The following is a 21,088-nucleotide window of genomic DNA, read 5'->3' on the forward strand; positions in this document are numbered from 1 at the left end:
TACTAATTTTATAATTTATTGTTATCTTGAAGTTTCATAGATATGCTTATGTATTTGTAACCCGAAAATTCTCGATTTTTATTAAAAATTGCAGTTTTGATGTTAACATCCAAGTTTGATTATCGACAGAGATAATAAGTGATCAAAAAGAATTACAATTTTAAAGCAATATACAATGATGTTATTAAATATAAGTATGCATACTTGCTTATGAAGTATTTGTATAATAAAAAAATCAAGATTTTTATAAGGTATTACTTAAATATTTGTATTAACAATCATATAGTCGATAACGTCATCGCTCTTCAATTTGGTTTACCGCGGATACTTATCAAAACTAGATGGCGCTGACCAATCAACATTTCGTTCTTGTTGCGAATCAGTTGCGATTTTGTGAGTTCCACTGAAAAAAATCGAAAGAAAATGAGTCGCCATCCCGGTACTGACTACAAAAATCGTAACGAGCCACAAGTTGAATTAGAGAGTCAATTTATTTTGCGGTTACCGCTGGTATGTTTCTTATATCGCTATTTCATAATTCCACTTGAACTTAACCTAATTTGGAAAGCATATAGACGAATTGCAAGTCAAAGATTACATTTTAAATCAATTTCCTTTAAGGAACCCGCCAGAGTACTGAGGGAGGCGTTACGGAACAACTTGCCCTTAAAAGATAGATTAAGTATAAAATTGGAGAACGATATGCGTTATGGTGAGGTTAGGGTTGATCACTGGTTACTCCATGCTAAGGTAAATTTGATTGTCATCCTATGCAACTAAACTAAAATCTATAGCATATAATGCGTTTTTTTTCTTGCTGACTTGGTTTCGTACTATATAGGTTTTTGTGCTGGCTGATTACAATTATTACAGGTATTACAATTATAAATAAAAAAATTTGATGCAAAAAGATTATTTTGATCATATAATGTAAGAGTCCGTTTTGACTGCTGGCTTTTACAATGAGTCAGCACGAAATCACATGAAAAAAATACCATCTAACCCATTACAAAAATTTAATTAACCAGTCAGCAATGTGCCTACCAGACTATACAATTTTCAGCATAGCAACTTGCAAAATCGTCAGCATGTAAACAATCCAACAGAAAAAAATCGCAATATCTGCTGCAGACTTCAATCGACATGATTCACTCATGGTATATAATCTATTTATTTTATAAATTGTCGCTTAGGTTGTGGATTTGCCAACAATAGTAGAATCCTTAAAAACTATCGATAACAAAAGCTTTTATAAGACTGCCGACTTATGCCAGGTAAAATAAATAAAAAAGGATTTTATAAATAATATGGAAAACAAAAAATTTATATTACATTATTTTCCTGCGACGTTTCTTTAGATGGTAATTTGTAAAGAAGAAGATGATCACACTGCAACAGACGAGGAGTCTCCTGTTAAACAGAAGAAAAAGGATCCAAACAAAGTTGATAAAAAGTTCCTTTGGCCTCACGGTATTACGCCGCCTACTAAAAACGTTAGGCGTAGAAGATTTAGGAAAACCTTAAAGAAGAAATACGTAGAGGCGCCGGAGATCGAGAAGGAAGTTAAACGTTTGTTGCGAGTGGATAATGATGCCGTTAATGTTAAGTGGGAAGTGATATGCGAAGATGAGGATACGTCGAAACCCAGTAAGGTGTCATCGTCTGGTACGGTTAAGACTAAACGGGACAGCATAAATGGAAACACGTCTCAAAGTCTGGATGTTGGTGAGTATTGGTTTATATAAAATTTATAGATGGAGGAATTTTGAGTTCTGTACTTAATGAATTAATGTTTTAGCTGAACACGATATATTTGGTGAGCCTGTGAGCGACAGCGAGGACGACGACGAAGAGGCGAACATAAACGTGATGGAGCTAGATGAGAATAGTCGTCTTTCGGCGGACAGTAGAGTTTCAGATTCTAATTCTATGCAAGCTGCATATTCCGAAAGATCAAGTAACAACGCGACAACGAGCAGCGGATTAGTTACAGAGTTCAGTAAAGATATGTTCCAAAATGATAACAACGGCGATATGGAAATTGAAAAGCAGGATGAGAGTACCTCACAAAAAGTTCCAAAAATGGAGCAATTCCAGTCGGAATATATGATTCCAGATAATTACACTGAAGCGATAATTACACCCACATCGATATCTGCATCTAAAGGTAATTTTAAATAAACGTTTCCATCTATGAGAGATTAACACAAACATCTTCAACTTTTATTTAAAATGTCTGAAAATGTCCAGATTCGCGTCTCGCTACTCTTCACGCGGAATTGGCGGAATTGCGACAAAGAAGACAACAACAGGAGATCGAAATAGCCAACATAGAAAACGTCAAGCTGAGGCAACGGTTCCAGGAGATCCTGGATAATTTGTTGACTCAAGAGATGCAGAAAGTACAAGAGGTATAATAAAAATAATATGTATATACATACATATATAATTTATATAATAATTGTTCTGATACACAAATATGTTTTTTTTTTTACATTTCAGATACAAGATCTGGAAATGGAATAGAAAATGCACACTTTCATGCATTATATATAAATATGAAAGCCAATATATAAGAAAAATTTTGTCTTTTATACAATAAAATTTTTTATAAAAATAATTCAACAATTACACAATACAATTAACTTATGTACATATATATGTTCTATACAAAATCAAAATATGAACAATTATAATTTTTTTAAGTAATATGCTTGAATATTAAAGCTGATGGAAAGATATTTACAATATTTATTTATTAAATATCAATAGCACATGTCACATACAAATCTTAAATGAAGAGAAGAAAAGCAAATATATTATAAACACTCTTACTTGTACAATCCTCATATTCACGAAGATAAATATTTTCTGCCATATAATTGTGCCTTTTTCTCAAATCCCAAGGACTTGATAGGAGTATTCAGTTTGTAAAATGGATTCATCGAGTACTGAAACAGAGAGGTAATTGTAAGCATTCTTCTGATAAAGTTATCAACACAGTTATTACTGATGCTGGATTTGTGAAACTTATTTAATTTATGTTAATTGAAAGACGCTATTAGATTAGTATTCATAATCATAAATAATTTTCAATCTTTGAAAGAGTAATTAATTACAGATTGATTGATTGATTCATTTTTCAGAAAGATTGAAAATTATTTATGACTATGAATACCAGTTTCATTGGTAGGTTTTATATAGATACTACTATAAAAAATACAATTAATTTAAACGGGTCAGAATTATATAATTTGTATAAAAATGAATGAATACTAAGTTTATTTTAATAATAAAATTCAAAATTTATGATAGAGTCCGATAGACCTATTGTCAGCTTTGGAGAGTTACGTACAACACATATAAATTAACTGTGGCTAAATGTACGATATATGATAAATATAACTATTACCTTTATGTAGGTCTCATACATTTCGTTAAAAAAGTTCTTGATCCCGTCCTCGTTTTTACTGTCGTGCACCATGACGAATCGTATGTGAGTTGCCGTTACAAACGCACTGACGAACCACTGGTTGAATTTATCCACGACTTTTAAATGCATATTCGTCGTCTTCCACGTGTGCTCGTCGACGAGGTCGAGCGCCGCATGGGCGATGAATTGATTTAAATGCGAGTGATCCTCCTTCTACAATAAATAACCAAGTCGAGTCATGTCCAGTATTCCCATTAATACAATATCGCTTTAATTTTTATCTTCTTCCGAGAATTGGTAAAAGATAAAAAGTAAAATCTCCTTCTAATTCTTAGAAGAATGTAAAGGGTAAGTTAAATTGAGATTAAAGTTAATCTACATTGATGAAAAAAATCGCTCAGGGCCTAACCTCAAAATATACGAACCTTCGCATCTTTTCCGGCATTATTGAACTCTATCTCGAACAACGGATTGTCGGCGTGGCCGACTATCGCGAAGTAATAATTTGAGGTCATAGCGAAATGCCGAACGGTTACGTTACAATACGATACGTGACTTTTTCGTCACGTCTTTTATGTTCCATACACGGCGCAGCCATATCCAGCCATATCCATTTTAAAGTAGGGCAATTCTATTGTATAATGGAAATCTCCATACATTTGCGCAGTTTGCGCATCTGATGTATTCGTTGATTATGTTATATAATGATGAGTTAAAGAACACTCAATAAGTGTGCCAGACACAAAAGTTCCTTATATTGCTGTGTATGTATGACATACATGCAGTCGTGAGCTAAAAGGTTGCAACACATTTTCTTCGATGGTTAGATGGTTCGATGCTTAATTGGTTGGATCCACAGGTAAGAACCAATTATGTTCGCCGTTTGATGAGCAAGTCTACATTTCAAAAACAATCGAAGAAAATGTGTTGCAACCTTTTAGCTCACGACTATACGTCTAATCACAAAGATAATTGTTATTCAAATATATATTATACTATTCAAAGGAAGTCAGTCGTATATATATTAACCCGATATACTCAATACGTAATAACCTGTATAAATGACACATTCCGATCCATTTGACTATAGTGTTCGAAACTTCGCGCGTCACGATTCGAAAAGTCGCGATTAAAAGAGCAGGTTAAAAAAGTGAGTATAATAAAAACTATATTTGGAATTTTTAAAAATGCAACACAAAACTGCATTCAGATGATTTTGAAAATTGAGTATTGCATACTTGCGCATTTTTCAACTTAATTTGTACGCGTTTTTAAAAGTTAGAAAAAGGCTTATTTTGCTGTGCTCGGAGAAAATAATAATATGGTTTCTAATAGTTTTTGAGACAATTAACTTGTTAACTTTTTGCCTAGATTAAAAATACACCTATATAAACTACACAAATAAAATAAATTTCTATTATTTTATGTAAACTTAATTTACAAATAAAATATTAAATTTATTTGATATTATAATTGTTTCGTTATTTAAAGTAACTAATTTTTGCAAATTATAATTTTACATTTTAATTTAATGTAAATAATGCTTTTCAAAATTAATTTTTAATTTAATTTAATCTTAGCGCAACTTTTAATATAACTATAATTTTTATAAGCCACTTTAACTTTTAACTTAAACTAGTTAAAAAAAAGTATTAACTTATTCAACTCTGCATGCAGTATAGTGATCCGTCTCGCGAATAATTGCAACGCGTTTCTCGTTTAAATTCAATTTTTTATGTTCCCATTATGATTTTAGCTAGAACTATATTAAATTGTCCGTCTCAAAAATTATAAGTTTATTTTCTTCGAACACAGTAAAAAACAGACTTTTTCGTAATATCTTTTTCTTTTTTCTCAAAAAAGATAATCGATCATATATTGAACCAGCTGTGCTGTAAATTTCAAGCAGATTACGTCTACATCCCAAACAGCAGATAATGTTTTTAAATATTTACTTTTCATTATAACATTTTTTAAATATTTAAACAACATTCAAAACACTGTCTGCTAATTGGGATGGATTATATACGTGTATATTTGTATTGTTAACGCAAACAAAAAATTATATAAATGTAGGTAGGTTGTACAACAATTACATTGTTAGAGATTACAATTAACATTTATATAATTGTAATTTAGTGTTTGCTGGATTTTCATGTAGACAATAAAAGCAATGTAAATTATTATAAAGCGGATGATACAAAGAGGAAAAGTAATTAAGTTATAAAACTGTTAATATATATCTGACTTTCTTGATAATATTGATAAAATAAAAATATATTAATATTGAAAATAAAAAATAAAATATAATTTCTGATATCTGAATCTTCTATCATCCATATTAGATATTGTTTATGTAAAATGTAGTTTATATTCTACAGTTTATATTGTATTATATAATGCAGATTATATATATTTTATGTGTATTACCTATCCAATCTTATCAAAAAGCGAATCTCTTTTTAAATACCGACTATTTACAGGAACCTACTTTATCCTTTATCCAGTCCGTAGGGCAGATATCTAATAGCGATTTCGGCTGGGGCGCACCGGTATGCCATCTTATCGGTGGCACACAAACTGGCTCCGACTATTTTCTCGGGTCCACTTTGTGTACATACACCCAATATGCACTTATGAGATGTATTCAGTCCCCAGACGAATACGCGGCACCATTGAGGGACTTTAACTAGCCAAACACAAAAGTTGCACCGACACCTGAAATGTGCAACCGATGTGCCCCAGCCGAAATCGCTATAAATTTTAAAGCGCTCGATATATTATATTTCTTGTAACATCGAGTAATGATTTTTATTATCATTTTCTTATTTTGTGTATTAAAATATATATAAAGTTTAATTAAATGTATAAATTAAATTTATTTAAATTTATGCGGAAAGTTTTTTTTTAGTAAGTTTTTCAATTTTTCATCATCTGCAACATTATTATATCGTGTCTCTCTTTAACAGATGTTAGGTGTGGAATTTTAAAACTATCAATTGTTTGGAACGAAACGCGACGGCATATTATCGCGTTTTCGCGTCTCCGCTTTCGACGAGTTCCGTAATACGTATACGCGCGAACAACAACGATTTATATTGTCATCAACCGTAATTGCCGACCGCCGCTGCAAAATAATAGAGTAGAAACCGAAGATAATCGCGCGCGCGCGAGAAACGACAATAATCTTTTCTCGCGGAAAAAAACATATGTTAGCAAACGCATAATTTCGGGATAATCTCGCGAAGAGATTGTGCGGCATGCTGCGCGATGCGATACGATACGACACACACACACAGCATGCTGCGCGATGCGATACGATACGACACACACACACACACACACACATATATGTGCGCGCGCGCGTGCCATGCCGGATGGCGTCGTATCGCGCACCCCGATGTTCGTCTTCCCCGCGCCGCTTCCTCGCGATATGCGATGAAATCGGAGACAGCGGTGACGGTAGTCATGGTCACAAGTCAGAATGGAGACGGCCTCGGTGCACGAATATATTTTCCAACCAGTGCATACGTATGTACACAAGCGCGCGCATCCACTGGTATTCATTGGCATCGACACCACCGACCACCGACGACGCACGACGACGGCGACGACACGCTTGTCGCGCGAGGGGGAGAAAGAGAGAGAGAGAGAGAGAGAGAGAGATAGAGAGAGAGAGCGCGAGCGAGACGCGCGCAGTGCTGATTGTTATCACCGCTGAACGGTCGCGGATTCTTTCGTGCCCGTTCACGCGCCGTCCGACACCTCGCGATCTCGCGATAACGCTCGCGGGATGACGCCGTCGCTCGGAAGCCTCGGAGGCGTTCGCCTGTGAATCGTCCACGAGTACCACCGTGGCCCGTCGGGGGAAGGAGGAATGCGAGCCGCGCGAGCTCGTGGACACGTCGGCTTTCCTAATCTTGCCATTGATCACGGGGTCGATGGTATCCGGTATTTCCGACGCAATAAACAAGTTTTTGCGATAACGCGCGGTTCTTGGAAGATCGAGGAGGAGCAGAAGAAGAAGGAGGAGGATCCGAATCTACATACCGTATCCGCGAGCGTGCGCGTGTTATCGAGTTGAGAGAGAGAGAGAGAGAGAGAGAGAGAGAAAAATAAAAGGAGATTTTTCCCGATGAATTGCGCGACTCAAGCGGCGACGAGGCGCGACGAGCATCCCCCGGTGCACAATCGGCGGCTGGGCGATACGCACGGTTCGTGAATGAAAGCTCTCTCTCTCTCTCTCTCTCTTTCTCTCCGTTACGCCCGCGAGGTGCACACAACGCGATGACATTGTCATGCGAATGTTTGCGCGATTGCGCGAATAAAAATTATTAAACGCGGGCTAACAAACGGACGCATCGGTGCGAGAGCTATATAGCTCAATATAGCTCAGGCTTCAATAAAAATGTGCGACGGAAACTGATGACTATCGCAAAAATTCCGCGTTCCGCTCTCGTATTACCATTGCAAAATTCAACTCTTCTTTCCTTCTTCGTCAGCGGTACACTCTGTTGTCGAGGGAATGCTACAGCGTCACTCCGCCGGACGGTTTCGCGTCAAACGCGCTCCCCCGCGTGCTTCGCGTGTTGTTACATGTGCGTGTAATGTGTAATTGCGGCATTGCGTAATAGTAGACCGAGCGTTGCATATTTTACTATTTTCTGTATATTCTCACCTATTGTGTACGCAGCGAGCACCGATGCATTCGTAATAAGCTGCATTTTACTAGACTTTGAGATAACGTTCCGCGATATCGTGGGGTATGTCAACAGTACTATCAGCGAAGCTGCCACAGCGTTGTGCGTTACCTGTAATGTGTCGTAGCGACGATTATTTCGTCGTCACTGGACATTTACACGTTCAGATACATAAGCGCGTACATTATTCAAACAAGTTGAACGTGTATTGCGCAGCGTAACGTTGTCTCCAGGTAGTCTTACCTCGAGACTTCTACCAGACCGACCTCCGTGCTCTTCTGTCTTCAACGTTCCTTTCGTTTTTCAGATCCAGTCCTCTGAATTGGGAAAAACGTACATTTTATATTGGATACACTCATATATAGATATATATATATATAACTCGCCGTATTCTTCACCAATCTTGTTTGACTAAAAAAGATAGAAGGAGAGGAAAGATGTGTTCAGCGAAGATGAGCTACTTTATTGCGAGTAACGAGTTTAATATATGAGCTTAGAGATGGCCTTGAAGAGTTTGTCGTGTTACCAAAATATTCTGTTGATCAGGTATGTGTACAAAATTATTAGATGTATAAGTTTTATAAATTCAACACTAGCTATACACATGTCATTTTTCGATACCTTCTCTGCATTTTTATATACTTGTAAAAATAATGATTATTAATAATATACATATGATGTGTTAATTTTGATTTAGAGAAACAGTCATCTGCAACATAAAAAAAGAATTAGATTAGAATAGAAAAAAAATAATAATAATGTATTAATAACATAATGAAGAATTAAGAAATAATAATATACTTATGAATGAGAGCATAAGAATATATAAAAATAATCATGTCTTTTTTATCTGCTCATTATTGTAATTGATAATCATACTATCAGGTGATAAGATATCGGTAGAACAGCATCGATATTGTATCGTATAATATAGTGTTCAACAGTTAACACAGTGCTTCTCTTATATTATATGGTATAATCATAAAACAGTAATATATGTTTTTATAACATTTTACAGAGAAAAGGCAGTAATATAAAGTATCGTATCATGCATTTATACAAGTAAAAATGAATGGGGAGAAGACTGCAATTTATATTCCAGCATTTATAGCGTCATTGAGTTGAGTCACAGTTTATATACTATATATCATGGTGCAGCAGCGGCTTCCTAGTTTCGATAGTAAGCGTACATTCAAGTCTCTGTAAATAAATTTGTGTTTCTGATTCTATCTGTGATTTATATTAATCTATACTTTGGAAATGTGAAACTGTAACAATTAGAAAATATAGCAATCAGTTTTTTATACAGGTGGTCGAAGTGGGCGGCGATTTATATTAACACTCTCTGCTGGAATGGTTTTCGGCTTTTTATCGGCATGTCTGCTCATTTCATCTACGAGAGATGTACCGCATATGTTCAGTTGGGTGCCAGGTGGTTCTAGCCTTTCTAGAGATCCTCATCATTATTCGGAACTGGAATCTGAGGTACATGTGCAATGTATATTTTATATTTCAAACTATAATATTTTTAACAAGCTCACGCTGGTGGCTTTATCTATTCAGAGTACCATACGTCGAGTAAATAACGTGCTGTTTGATGTGTAAACACAAGAGATTACGAGTCAGAGTGAAGAGTTATTTTTGGCTAAATTAATCTAAAAGAAAAACAAAAAAAATTTTTTCTTTTTTTTTTTTTTTTTAATTAAAATATATGCAAAAAATATCTTTCTAATTACTAGATAATTATGAAATGATTTTTATATCTTATCTCTCACTGAATTTTCTAATAGATTGGCCCCGAAACCGAGGTAAAATTTCATGGTGATGATGAGGATTTCCACAAAGGAGAGGATAAAATAGCTCAGGATATGGCGAAAAAAGTGCGTGTTCTTTGCTGGATTATGACTGGTCCAAAAAACCATCAGAGCAAAGCTCGTCACGTGAAAGCGACATGGGGAAAACGTTGCAACGTACTTCTTTTCATGAGTTCTGCGGCAGGTAATTCAAATGCCATAGATAAAGATTATGCAGATAAGATATTTGTATGACGTATTCATGCCGTTTATTTTTAGACGCTAGCTTGCCGACTGTAGTGTTGCCAGTAAAAGAGGGTAGAGATAATCTATGGGCCAAAACCAAAGAAGCGTTTAGATACGCTTATGAAAAGTACAAAGACAAAGTAGATTGGTTCATGAAAGCTGACGACGATACGTAAGTATATTCTGTTCACGATAAATTTTATCTTTACAACATGGTCACGATATGCAGTATATGCATATTCTGTTCTCGCGATAATGATTTATTTTTACGGCATAGTATACATAAACAAGTAGCACAAATTGATACCTTCTTGGTACTTTTTGGTATTGATGTCGACATTGAAAAATATGACAAATGCATATAACATCGAACACATTAGGACAAAATGGAAAAATTAAAATTAATAGTTGTATATATTTTTTAAATAAACATTGTTGCTAATAAAATGTTACATATATAACTGGAACAATTTTTTTATGTTTTTAGATATGTGATAGTGGAGAATCTGAGATACATGTTGTCGTCGTACAATCCAAATTCCTCATTATATTTCGGATGCAGATTTAAACCTTTCGTGAAGCAAGGTTACATGAGCGGTGGCGCGGGATATGTACTTAGTAAGGAAGGCTTGCGCAAGTTTGTGGAAGAGGGATTACCCGATAAGACCAAGTGCCGGCCAGATAACGGCGGCGCGGAGGATGTTGAAATGGGAAAATGTCTCGAAAAGGTTGGCGTACGCGCGATGGATACCAGAGACCCTCACGGACGCGGTAGATTCTTTCCATTCGTGCCGGAACACCACTTGATACCAAATCACGTAGATAAAAATTTCTGGTATTGGAAGTATATTTATTATGATACCAAGGATGGATTAAATTGCTGTTCAGACAGTGCCGTTTCATTCCACTATGTGTCACCGAACATGATGTACGTTCTGGAGTATCTGATTTATCATTTGAGGCCATATGGCATTAATCACAGTCTGGAGAGGTTTTCTCCAGATCGACCGTCGACGTTGACCGAATACTAGTCCGTATACTGTCGTAAATAGACTGTAAGGTTCAATTATTGTTTTGTACATGATACTAGTCCATTCGAGCCAACGATACAATTATAATTCTCAGCGGATGAAAAGTGTGATATATCGTACTTCTTAAATATACGAAGTCTTTACACGTATCTATGTTAAACTCGTCATGGCCATAATGGATATAGCTGTAGTTTGGAATAGAAAAAATAGGGAGATACTGCAAGCACAATAGATACATGTCGTGATCATTTAGAATTTCATCAGTTTTTACAATACTAAGTCACGTGTTTATTTTGTAAGACGAGATGTGATAATAACTTCTTAAGCGTCTAAACTCCTAAATAAAACGTATAACCTGCAGAACGAATCTCACATTTTATTGCCAATATATACCGAAAATATCGGTATCTTATCCTTTCTCTTTAGAAGTATTTGATATAAAAAAAAAAATACATTTTCATATTCCTAATTGTATTAAGAATGAAAACATATAATAGCACCATTCAACGTAAAGTAGCAGAATATTAATGCCAAACACTCGGATATCTGATGATACGATACAATCGTTTTGCAAATGAAAATTTTCGATCTAATTATTTGTACTTGTTTTTTTTTCTGATATGAGAAGCAAAAGACATTCTTCTCTAGGTAGTTCTATTGTGCCTGCAAGACAATTTCTTGGGTGCTGCAAATACGAGAAAGAAAAATCACATATGTAATTATATATATATACACATAAAACTGTATTTCGTAATATTAATATAATAATAGTAATAATAATTTTAATAATAATAATAATCCCAATAATGACGTACTACCCAGTAATAAATACTATAGATACAGAGTGAGTGTGGGTGTGAGTAAATTAACCAATTAATTAGGGAGTTAGGGGTTCTATGTACAAGTCATATTTGTACTATGCGACTGACGCAATTGGCCACCGTGGCTCCACTCAGACGCGCCCCACATTTTTCTCTTCGTGTCTTTTCTTCTTTTCTTGTTAGCATTCAAAGTTAAATTGGAGGAAAACAATCTCTGTATAACTGGCTCGTTCTCTCCTCATTCTCTCGCTCGCTCTCTTTCTTTCTCTCTTTCGCTTTCACTCTCGCGGTTATTTCCCCTCTTTCATTCTCAATTATCTAATCTCGGCGATGTCTCACTTCATAAATTATTTAAAAACAATATTTTACACTATAATGTATGTATAATATATAGAGGTCACCTAATCCGAATAAAATTTGTCAAACAGCATCGAAAAATTGCGCTAACGGGTCCAGGAAACATGATAACAGCGACCCAGTGCCGCGCGAGCATAATATAATATTATAATCGTCATACTTCTTACACCAGGGGCTTGTACGAGGCATCGCTTATAAAAAAGAAGTCCACCTCTCTTTTTTTTATATCATCTATATAAAATTAAAAAACAACGTAATATCATTTATATTACTTCGTCGCCATTAATAATAAAAGCTTTGTACAAAATTCAATTTACAATTAAAAACTTTTGGTTACGTAATTTTTCTAGAGATTCTGATTTGTAATTCAACTATCTATCGATAGAGAGGCAATCGAAAATCATTTTCTTTTATTATGCACTCTCTTTCTCTCTTACACTCGCTCATTCGTTCGCACGCGCTCTTTCTCTATCTCTTTCGCACTTTTCTCTCATCATCTTTTTCTTTCATCCTCTCGTTCTCTCATTCTTCCCTGTCCTATCTTACTTTCTTTCTCGCAGTGTCTCATCGTTCGCATCTTCGCTTCTACCATTCGTAAAGTCTCACGTTTGCTTTCACTGGCAATGGTCGTATTGGATGCGCAGTTCATTTTTCCTTACGAAATACGAGATACGATCGTAAACACAAAGTACAATCTATTTCGCCTGTGTTATAATAGAAAAATGGTAAAGAGAGTCGCTGTTCGTTCTCATCGAGTTCTGCATTTTTTTTCAGCCGTTGCATCTTCATTGCGCTAACTTGTGTATTAATTAGAGTCCGAGTAAAAAAAGCTCGGTTCTTTACATATGGTCGAGAAGGATCGTACTCTGTACCTAGACAATCTCATTCTCTCTAAGTACCTAACTAACGTAGTATAGGTAAAGGGCATAGGAAATCAGTTGCTCTCGTAAAGCCCCGAGTGACGGTATAATAAGGAGTGCATAAGAGAGGTGCATATACTGCACTACAACGGGAGAGGGTGTGGGTCAGACGAGAGCTGCCGTTGCATGGTAAAGATGCATGAGCGCCTGTACGTGCACTGGTAAGCAAGACAGTCGGTCCTTGGTGTTTGCATCCAGTGCAAGCCACGACAGTGCATTGTATCCTTCCAACACGTACCTATCACAAAAATTGTACGATAACAAATTCCGCGCAACAAACGTCTGAAAAGCGAAAATTATCACCGCAAATACAAACCTAAGCACGTCAGTGGTGTACTGCGAGTCCAACGGATGAGCAGTGGGTGCGTTTTGTTGCTGAAGTAAATCGTCGCTGTTTTGTTGTATCGCGGGACTGTGCAAGTGTAACGCGTTCTTCAGGAATACCGGGCAAACATTTTCGAGATGTGGACAAGCTGCCCAAAACCATGGTGGCATTCGTCCCGTTGGCGCAGTCGATACTAGATAACCAAGAGCGAGTGGTTGTAGAGCGAGTGGTTGTTGTAGAAGCGTGCCAACCTCTTCTGCCTGCTCAGTCGTCGCTATCTGTGACATAAATTTACATGTAATTTTACATGTACATAACTCAGTCGCACAATTCATTGACAAAGACTTACTCTTGGCGTATTGCTGCACGGAAATGGACTACCCGGCCCGTCATGATTACCTAAGCCCGATCCACCGCCGTCTCCTCCATGCGGCGAACCTTCAGGACGATGTGGACTTCCGCTTGGACTTTGTCCACCGCCTGCCCCCGGCTCAGGCCAAACGTTGAAAATATCATTAAAATCACCCATTCCTTCCATGCCTTCCGGCATGTCGTCGTTTAGAGCGGAAAACAATTCGTCATCTCCTAACTCGGGTACGTTGTGTTGTTCTTGAAATGCGGTCTGCGACGACTGAAACATCAAAATAACAGTAGTGTTTAGTTTGACTGTATTCGAGAAATATGTATACATACATACGCACGCACGCACGCACGCACGCACGCACGCACGCACGCACGCACACACACACACACACACACACACACACACAAAATATTATTAATTTAGTCTATGTACATATAATGACATTTTCTTACTTGAGTGGTAGCGGATGTAGGGAAAACAAGTATATGAGTACACGTGACATCTTGAGGTGTGGATAACTGGCAGTTTACAGACGCCTGACTGAATCTTTCATCGGGAGTGAATTGATCGGCCATTAATCTCAGAGTGGAATCCGGTTCGAGTGAGACTAAACATGCGCTGAGCACGCAAGGTGCCGCCGAAGGATACAAGAGACTACACTGTCCGCATATCTCTTTCAGATGCTTCGAAGCTTTCAAAAGTGCTTTTCTAGAAAGTAACCAGCTCCATCCTTTCAATTCGCCATGTCCAATGCGTCCTACTCGACCCACGACCAGTCTCCAAGGTTGTACCTAATTAAAAATAATACAAAATTATTTAATACAAAAAATGTATAATTAATTAATACAAAAAAACTATTTACAGAATAAATATTATGTAATAAAAAAATGCTTAAAAAAAAATACCAATGAGAGTTTAAATCGCGATTTTTTATGTGCATTTGTAATAAATGAGTATTTGGTTATCATTAACTTTATATAAATTTATTGTAAAATTTTTACTTACACCCTGGGACATTACACCCAGTATAAAGTCCATAAGCTTTTGAAGACCGATGCGCCTAGCTGAAGCGCGCTTTCTTCTTTTCCTGTTGGGTATATCGATGTTAATTGTAGCGGTCTCGAAAATTTCGCCCCTGTCATCCGTCGCGGCCGCCAATAGCCAAGATTGATCCTCGCTCAAACAGTAACTCAGATAAAGCACCGCGCATTCCTCGGGTCTTGGCATGCCGAACGATTCGGGAGCTTCGCTCTTCGCCCGTAACGGTGCTAGCACAAAGGCTGGCGCATAAAGACGGTAAGGCGCCCTGTTCCGTTCCTGATATACAATTATAAGAATATTACTAAATATAAATATAAAAAATTATCTGTATCGTTGTAATTTAACGCCAATATTGCAACGCACGAACAAAACTTGGATCTGCGATCGCGTAGCAAGTAATTGATCTAGCACACAATGGAACCTTACATCTTTGCTCTTGAGGAAGAGGTCCGCAGCGGCGGCAGTACCAAAACCGGTGAGGCTTTTCACCGTAGAATTATGATTCAATAATCTACGCCCTTGCAAAAAGACATTCAAAGCCAAAGCTCTCATCTCATCTTGAATTTTTCGCCTTTCTCGAGCTCGACCCAATTCCATTATGCTTTCCAAGGATATTAGCTAAAAACAAATTAATCGCAATCGTCAGAATACCATAAAAACACAACTTTAAAATGCTGATCAGTTCAAAAATCTTAAAACAGTTTTCAAATTATTAATTTCCATCCTAGAACTTGGATTATTACCTGAACGTGAATATTTGACCTCATATTTTCGGGCATACTATTGATCGCAGTAGAGTAAGCTCTGAGTAGAGCCAGAATAGCGAGCCGTCGTCGATCGGGATCCTCGGTGCCGCCTAACGAAAAAGGTTCAACAAAGTAGACAACGATAGCCGGAGGTTCGATCTCCTCCTCGTCTGGACCTGTGGTTGTAGTAATCGGCGTTGTGTTGCTTGTAGTTTGAGAAGTCGGTGTCGTATTACCAGCTGTATTAGTAGTGCTCTGATTATTCGTCGCTGTGCTCGAGGAGGGAGTCTCGCTTCGTGGATTCTCCCCTTCTGTAAAAGGCAACGAATCTCGCTAGACTCGACCCGAGGTACGTGTCGCTAAAACTGTATCGTCAAAGTACGATGGAAACGTACCAACAGATTCGGGTTTGGTCGTTAATACATCGGGTGTAGCTGGCATCGTATCAGGAACGGGAATTGTTGCGGATTGCTGTTGCTGCTGTTTGTTGGCCGGTTGAGAATCACTGGAATCTAACAAGCTACGATCTTGTATGACCTGCGTCAGATACGGAGCTAATCGGTGATTGCACACTTGAGCGTACAATCTTAACAGTTCGCCTATATGATTCTCTCCCAAAAACTTGAACCAATCGTCTATTGGTTGCTTTGCCAGTTTCTGCACGGTCGATTTCCCGACGCGCAAAATTCCATCTCGTAGTTGTTTCGAGATTGGCGTATGTCTTCCTAATCGACAAATCTGGCGAATAAAAAATTCAAGTTTTAGTTTTTTAAATATTCTTTTAGTGCGGGCAAAGTTAATTGATTGAATTAGACGAGAATTACAAATTAGATATACATATACATAACATATATATATATATCCAATATAGAAAAAAAACCATTACAAAAAGAATCATTTTTAAAATGTATTTTTTAAAATACATAAAAAAAAATTTCAATAACATTGAACTAAAAAATAATTGTTTTCTAGTATGTAATCATTAACCAGGTCAATTTTATTATATAACATACTACAGATATTGTTGCAATATTTTGTAACAAAATCCAAATATTGCTCTTTTTTTGCACAATAAATCCATTCAGTAATATTACTGGTTTTTGAAGAAATGTGACAAGAGGATATCAGAAAGGCAGATTTTCATTGAATTTCACGCACTACTGTTGATCATATTAACATAATCGAGATCCATTATTGTGACGAAGAAAAAAGAAATACATAAAACTCGAAGTGTCTTTTATCGAGACAAAAACAATTCTCCCGGGTATCTTAATGTTCAAGTAAAATTATTTATATACAATATACAATATTTGCACTTACCTCATACGTGCAGGAAAGTTCTCGGAAGAACGATTTGACTCTACTGACGATACAATCGCTGTCGGGTGCGACGACTACGTAAGCGACATCTCTGGGTCCAGCGAACGGTTCTAACGATAGTTTTTCCCAGAAGCAGACCGCATATGGTGACAAGGACAGCCAATCGCGATCGTATCCGACGACTAGAGCAGGTATCGGTTGTGGCTCGCAACGATCGTCGGTGCCGCGGCCAGCCAAACGATGGAATTGTCGCCACGTGAGCGGTCCGGCGACAGTGTACGGTGCCTCCCACATACGCGTCGTACACTTCTTCTGCACTGCGTCTTGGAGCAGCGGCTGTAGCGACCTCATCATTCGCACGATATCGCCGCTGCATTGGGGACCTCGTGCTCTGAGAAACACCCACCGATGCACGCCGTTCACCCGCGCTGCCCTTTCGTTATGCGCACCATCGAGTTTGCCTTGATCGAGCGCGGCAACGCACACCTCGTTACCGTCGTTAAACTCCAAAGTGTTCACCGTTGGCGTCAATGTCGGATAACTTTTCACGGTGGCGCATATCCTTGCTGCTCTGTATAGACTGCTGGCAGAACTTTGAACAATCAAGCATTGCTCACGCAGTAACTCGAGAACATTCGGTGGTATCGTGTCGAGGCCCTCCGAGGTCGCTTTTGCTCCGGGACACGCGACCGAAGTGAGTGAACCTTTTTTCTTCTCCGCCGGGTCTTCGGCGACACCTGTGATCTCCATTTCGTCCTCGTAGAACAGACCCGCTCTATGCGCGAGTCGGCGATTCACCACAGCGCTAAAACCGCAACTACATCTGATTTGATCGTCGTCTTGGAAGAGCCCGGAACTCACCCACGAATTGCTGAGGTAAACACCCGCGTCGGCACCCTTAATATTACCTACAACTTTGGGCCCAGCATTGCACACACACAGACTGCAACTATCGAAGTTATGATCGCGGAAGATGTTAAGTGCAGTGTCACCCAGAAGAATATTCACTACAAGGGAATTTGATTCGGGCGCGCGAGCGGGTCCTGGTGTATCCGCTTCGATGCTGTTGAGATTTTTATTAAGATACGAAGAAGTAGTGGATGTAGCTGGGCTAGGTTGGTCATATGGAGGTGGTGGTGGTCTACCGGGCAGAGTATTTGAACGGTAAGGTGGCGCCGGACTTTGTGGACAAGGTTGCTGCTGCTGCTGCTGCTGCTGTTGTTGTTGTTGTTGTTGTTGCGGCTGCTGCTGCTGTTGTTGCTGCTGCTGCTGCTGCTGTTGCACTGATCCGGGCCTGGTTGGTGGAAGAGGTTTGTCGGCCTGATTGGTGGAAGCAGGATTGCACTGCCAGGAAGGTCTGTACACGCAGTGCGATGGCAGTGTGATGGATGGCAGAGATTGGCTAGGCAGATTCGTGAGGGGTGCGTATTTGGAAGAACCAACCATCTTGCTGATGGCTGCCGGCTTGAACACGTATGACCAATCGTCAATTGGCTCTTCTTGCGGAGAGCCCATATTGGGATAGATGTCAGGCAGATGTCTGAGCGGTCGTGAGGGCATCAGCAGCTCAGTCTGGTCCATGAGAGGGTCACTTAGCTGGCAAGGCGAGGCAACAGGATTATGCTCTAGAGAAGGAGGAGTTGGAAACATTTTGGATAGTTCTTCTGGTCGTAGAACAGTGACTCCTCGATTATTATTCTTGTTCGCACCGTCCACCCTCGTTTCTTCGTGTAATCCACCAGATTTATTCGAGCCTGGTGGCGTTTGTATCTGTAGCTGATTCAGATTCTGTGAACATAAATGCATCCTATCCAACATTTGCCGTTACGATTTTCGAGCACGATTTTCGATCGCTTATTTTCCTTGGTTGTTCCTGTGTCATGTACAAAATTATATTAGCTATTTCTAAAATAAACTTGAACATACCGTTTCATCGCTGGAAGTATCAGGATCGGAGTTGTCGAATATCTGATCTAGGTCTTTGTAAGATGGCTGGAGACCCTCGCTAGTAAATAGAGATCCTGGTTTAGATGGATCGTCCCTTTGTCGTCTGAGACCATCGACATTCGTACCATTTTCCTCGCCTGTCGCATCGAACTCGTATGGATCTGTTCTTCTTCCAATACACTCGCCCTGATATTACAAGACATAGTTTATCATTAATACAAGTTATAATGCATTTTACGAATGAAGAAGTAGCCGAGCATTTGCGCTGGAATTGAAGATAATTTAAAATACTTTTGTGATCTTTGCAAAGAAGTTAATAAATATCTTAAAAACATATTCAAATTAGTGACACAATTTTTACATTTTTTTCACAGTTATACACATTTATTTATATTTTCAAATAAATAATTAAATATTTTCAATAATATTTAAGCTCTCAGATAAAAATTTTCATATGTTTATCATATTTTATTTTGCTCTGGATATACACACACACACACACGCACGCACGCACGCACGCACGCACACACACACACACACACACACACACACATATATATTCGAGACAAAGCATATTGATTGCAAATTTTCAATAACTTGTAAATTTTATAAATAAATTACACAAAATTTCATTAAATAAGATTCTAATAGACATCTAATAGAAAAATTCAAGTTTCTCTTCCTATTTGACATGTTCATATCTGATAAGAAGATATAAACATTTTCATATTTAAAAGTGTACCTAAGTTATCCAATTTCTTTCCTATTAATAATAAATATTACTTACAGCTTCAACGGGTTCTTGTTTAATTTCCAGCTTAGGAGCTTGAGATTGGAGCGCTTGAGATTTCATCGGTGGGTAGAGAACGTTGCTTCGATTGATCGGCGGATTGCTAATGTTCATGGCCTTGAAACGCTTTACAGGATGATTCAACCAAGCCTCCTGGAGCGAGTAATTATAGAGCTCGGATAACGGTTGCTCGTCCTCCAAAAGAGCACCCTCGTACTCTCGGGATACCAAAATTGGTCGTTTTAATATCGGTCCGGGAACCGACGGACTGTGCACCTGGTTGTTGCACGCGGAAGAAATAGACTTGGGCCCTTGCGACGGGGTTAGGGGTGGGGCAGTGTTCGTGTGGCTTGGTGGAGGTTGCGGGCTGAGAGTTGGCATCGTAGGTTCCGCGGGCGGGACCGATGCCGGCTCGGAGTGCGGAGTCAGAAGAGGCGATGGTGCTGGGGAACCTGGCGAGCCGACCGACGGCACTGGTAAGCAATCTCCTCCCGTTGGTGGTCCGCGCGAGTAGGAAGGTGGACCGCCCGGTGGTGTACTGGGTGCTTCCGTTCTACTCAGTACCGACCTACTCAATTTTTAAAGATTATGTATTGACACATCCTATAATTCTTCAATTAGAGTTATGAGAAAAATGAGTTTAATACTCATTTAATATTATTAATGTCAAAGGAGAGTGAAAGAAAGCATTGACTAATGTATTCCAACATAGGAAAAAGCAAATGAACCATCAAAGTGAAACAATATACAAACAGTGTAAAAACTATTAAAATGTTATACTATAGTTAGACTATAGTTTTCCCTGCATTGTAATAATTTCTTGAAAAATTTAAAAATATCTTAGCGTTACATTAAGGTAGCGACATTTTTGTTAATTTTTCTCAATATTAATGATGTTAAAATAATTTTGTGCGGCGTATTACTTCATGAGACAATGAATCATTCGAAAAAAAGCGTATGCCGCGCCTATCGAAATATAAAATGTGCGTGAATGTAAATAGAAGCTTGTTAAATGTCATGGATGGAACGTAAAAACGACAACTCATAAAGCAAAATAAATGCTAGAAATATCGAACATTATTCACATGCAAAGCATATGCTATTTTTCTATGTATATTACACGTATAACGCAAGCAAAATAACTAAACGAGAGGAAAATATATGCTGGAATGCACTACCAATCATGTGTAAAGCTCAGATCCCATCTGCTACCGAATCATGCGCATGAAAATACTTTTAGGTCAATAGATCATA

At 38.1% G+C, this 21,088-nt stretch overlaps 3 protein-coding genes across 6 annotated transcripts in view; 1 reads left to right on the forward strand and 2 right to left on the reverse strand.

Annotated features, from left to right (window-relative positions):
• The first annotated feature begins 359 nt into the window (after window positions 1–359).
• On the forward strand, window positions 360–11,570 carry LOC105202750. Its single transcript, XM_039455442.1, has 12 exons — window positions 360–510; window positions 622–750; window positions 1,194–1,274; window positions 1,359–1,725; window positions 1,799–2,167; window positions 2,251–2,411; window positions 2,503–2,524; window positions 9,266–9,313; window positions 9,431–9,618; window positions 9,924–10,131; window positions 10,206–10,344; window positions 10,660–11,570. Exons 1-12 carry the CDS (start codon window positions 424–426, stop codon window positions 11,201–11,203), a joined length of 2,343 nt encoding a protein of 780 aa, XP_039311376.1. The 5' UTR covers window positions 360–423; the 3' UTR covers window positions 11,204–11,570.
• LOC105202720 (probable trafficking protein particle complex subunit 2) lies at window positions 2,734–4,281 on the reverse strand. Its single transcript, XM_011171372.3, has 3 exons — window positions 3,859–4,281; window positions 3,413–3,646; window positions 2,734–2,951 (listed from the first exon to the last, which is right to left on the reverse strand). The coding sequence occupies exons 1-3, from the start codon at window positions 3,946–3,948 to the stop codon at window positions 2,853–2,855; spliced, it is 423 nt and encodes a 140-aa protein (XP_011169674.1). The 5' UTR covers window positions 3,949–4,281; the 3' UTR covers window positions 2,734–2,852.
• Window positions 11,571–11,922: 352 nt separating the features above from the next.
• Window positions 11,923–21,088, reverse strand: part of LOC105202718 (mediator of RNA polymerase II transcription subunit 13-like) — a 34,146-nt gene continuing 24,980 nt past the window's right edge. For 3 of the 4 annotated variants that reach the window (XM_026136190.2, XM_026136192.2, XM_026136189.2), the window contains 11 exons: window positions 19,832–20,402; window positions 19,024–19,230; window positions 17,098–18,885; window positions 16,173–16,515; window positions 15,775–16,088; window positions 15,458–15,649; window positions 14,996–15,307; window positions 14,443–14,781; window positions 13,976–14,257; window positions 13,618–13,904; window positions 11,923–13,539 (listed from right to left, as the gene is read on the reverse strand). In XM_026136190.2, the coding sequence (XP_025991975.2) occupies window positions 13,407–13,539; window positions 13,618–13,904; window positions 13,976–14,257; window positions 14,443–14,781; window positions 14,996–15,307; window positions 15,458–15,649; window positions 15,775–16,088; window positions 16,173–16,515; window positions 17,098–18,885; window positions 19,024–19,230; window positions 19,832–20,402 (4,768 nt within the window). In that variant the 3' untranslated portion in view covers window positions 11,923–13,406. Of the gene's footprint in view, window positions 13,540–13,617; window positions 13,905–13,975; window positions 14,258–14,442; window positions 14,782–14,995; window positions 15,308–15,457; window positions 15,650–15,774; window positions 16,089–16,172; window positions 16,516–17,097; window positions 18,886–19,023; window positions 19,231–19,831; window positions 20,406–21,088 lie in introns of all 4 variants that reach the window. The other variant, XM_026136191.2, reaches the window with a different exon arrangement.

Source organism: Solenopsis invicta, chromosome 12, assembly GCF_016802725.1.
Source record: "Solenopsis invicta isolate M01_SB chromosome 12, UNIL_Sinv_3.0, whole genome shotgun sequence".
Taxonomy (NCBI): Eukaryota; Metazoa; Arthropoda; class Insecta; order Hymenoptera; family Formicidae; genus Solenopsis; species Solenopsis invicta.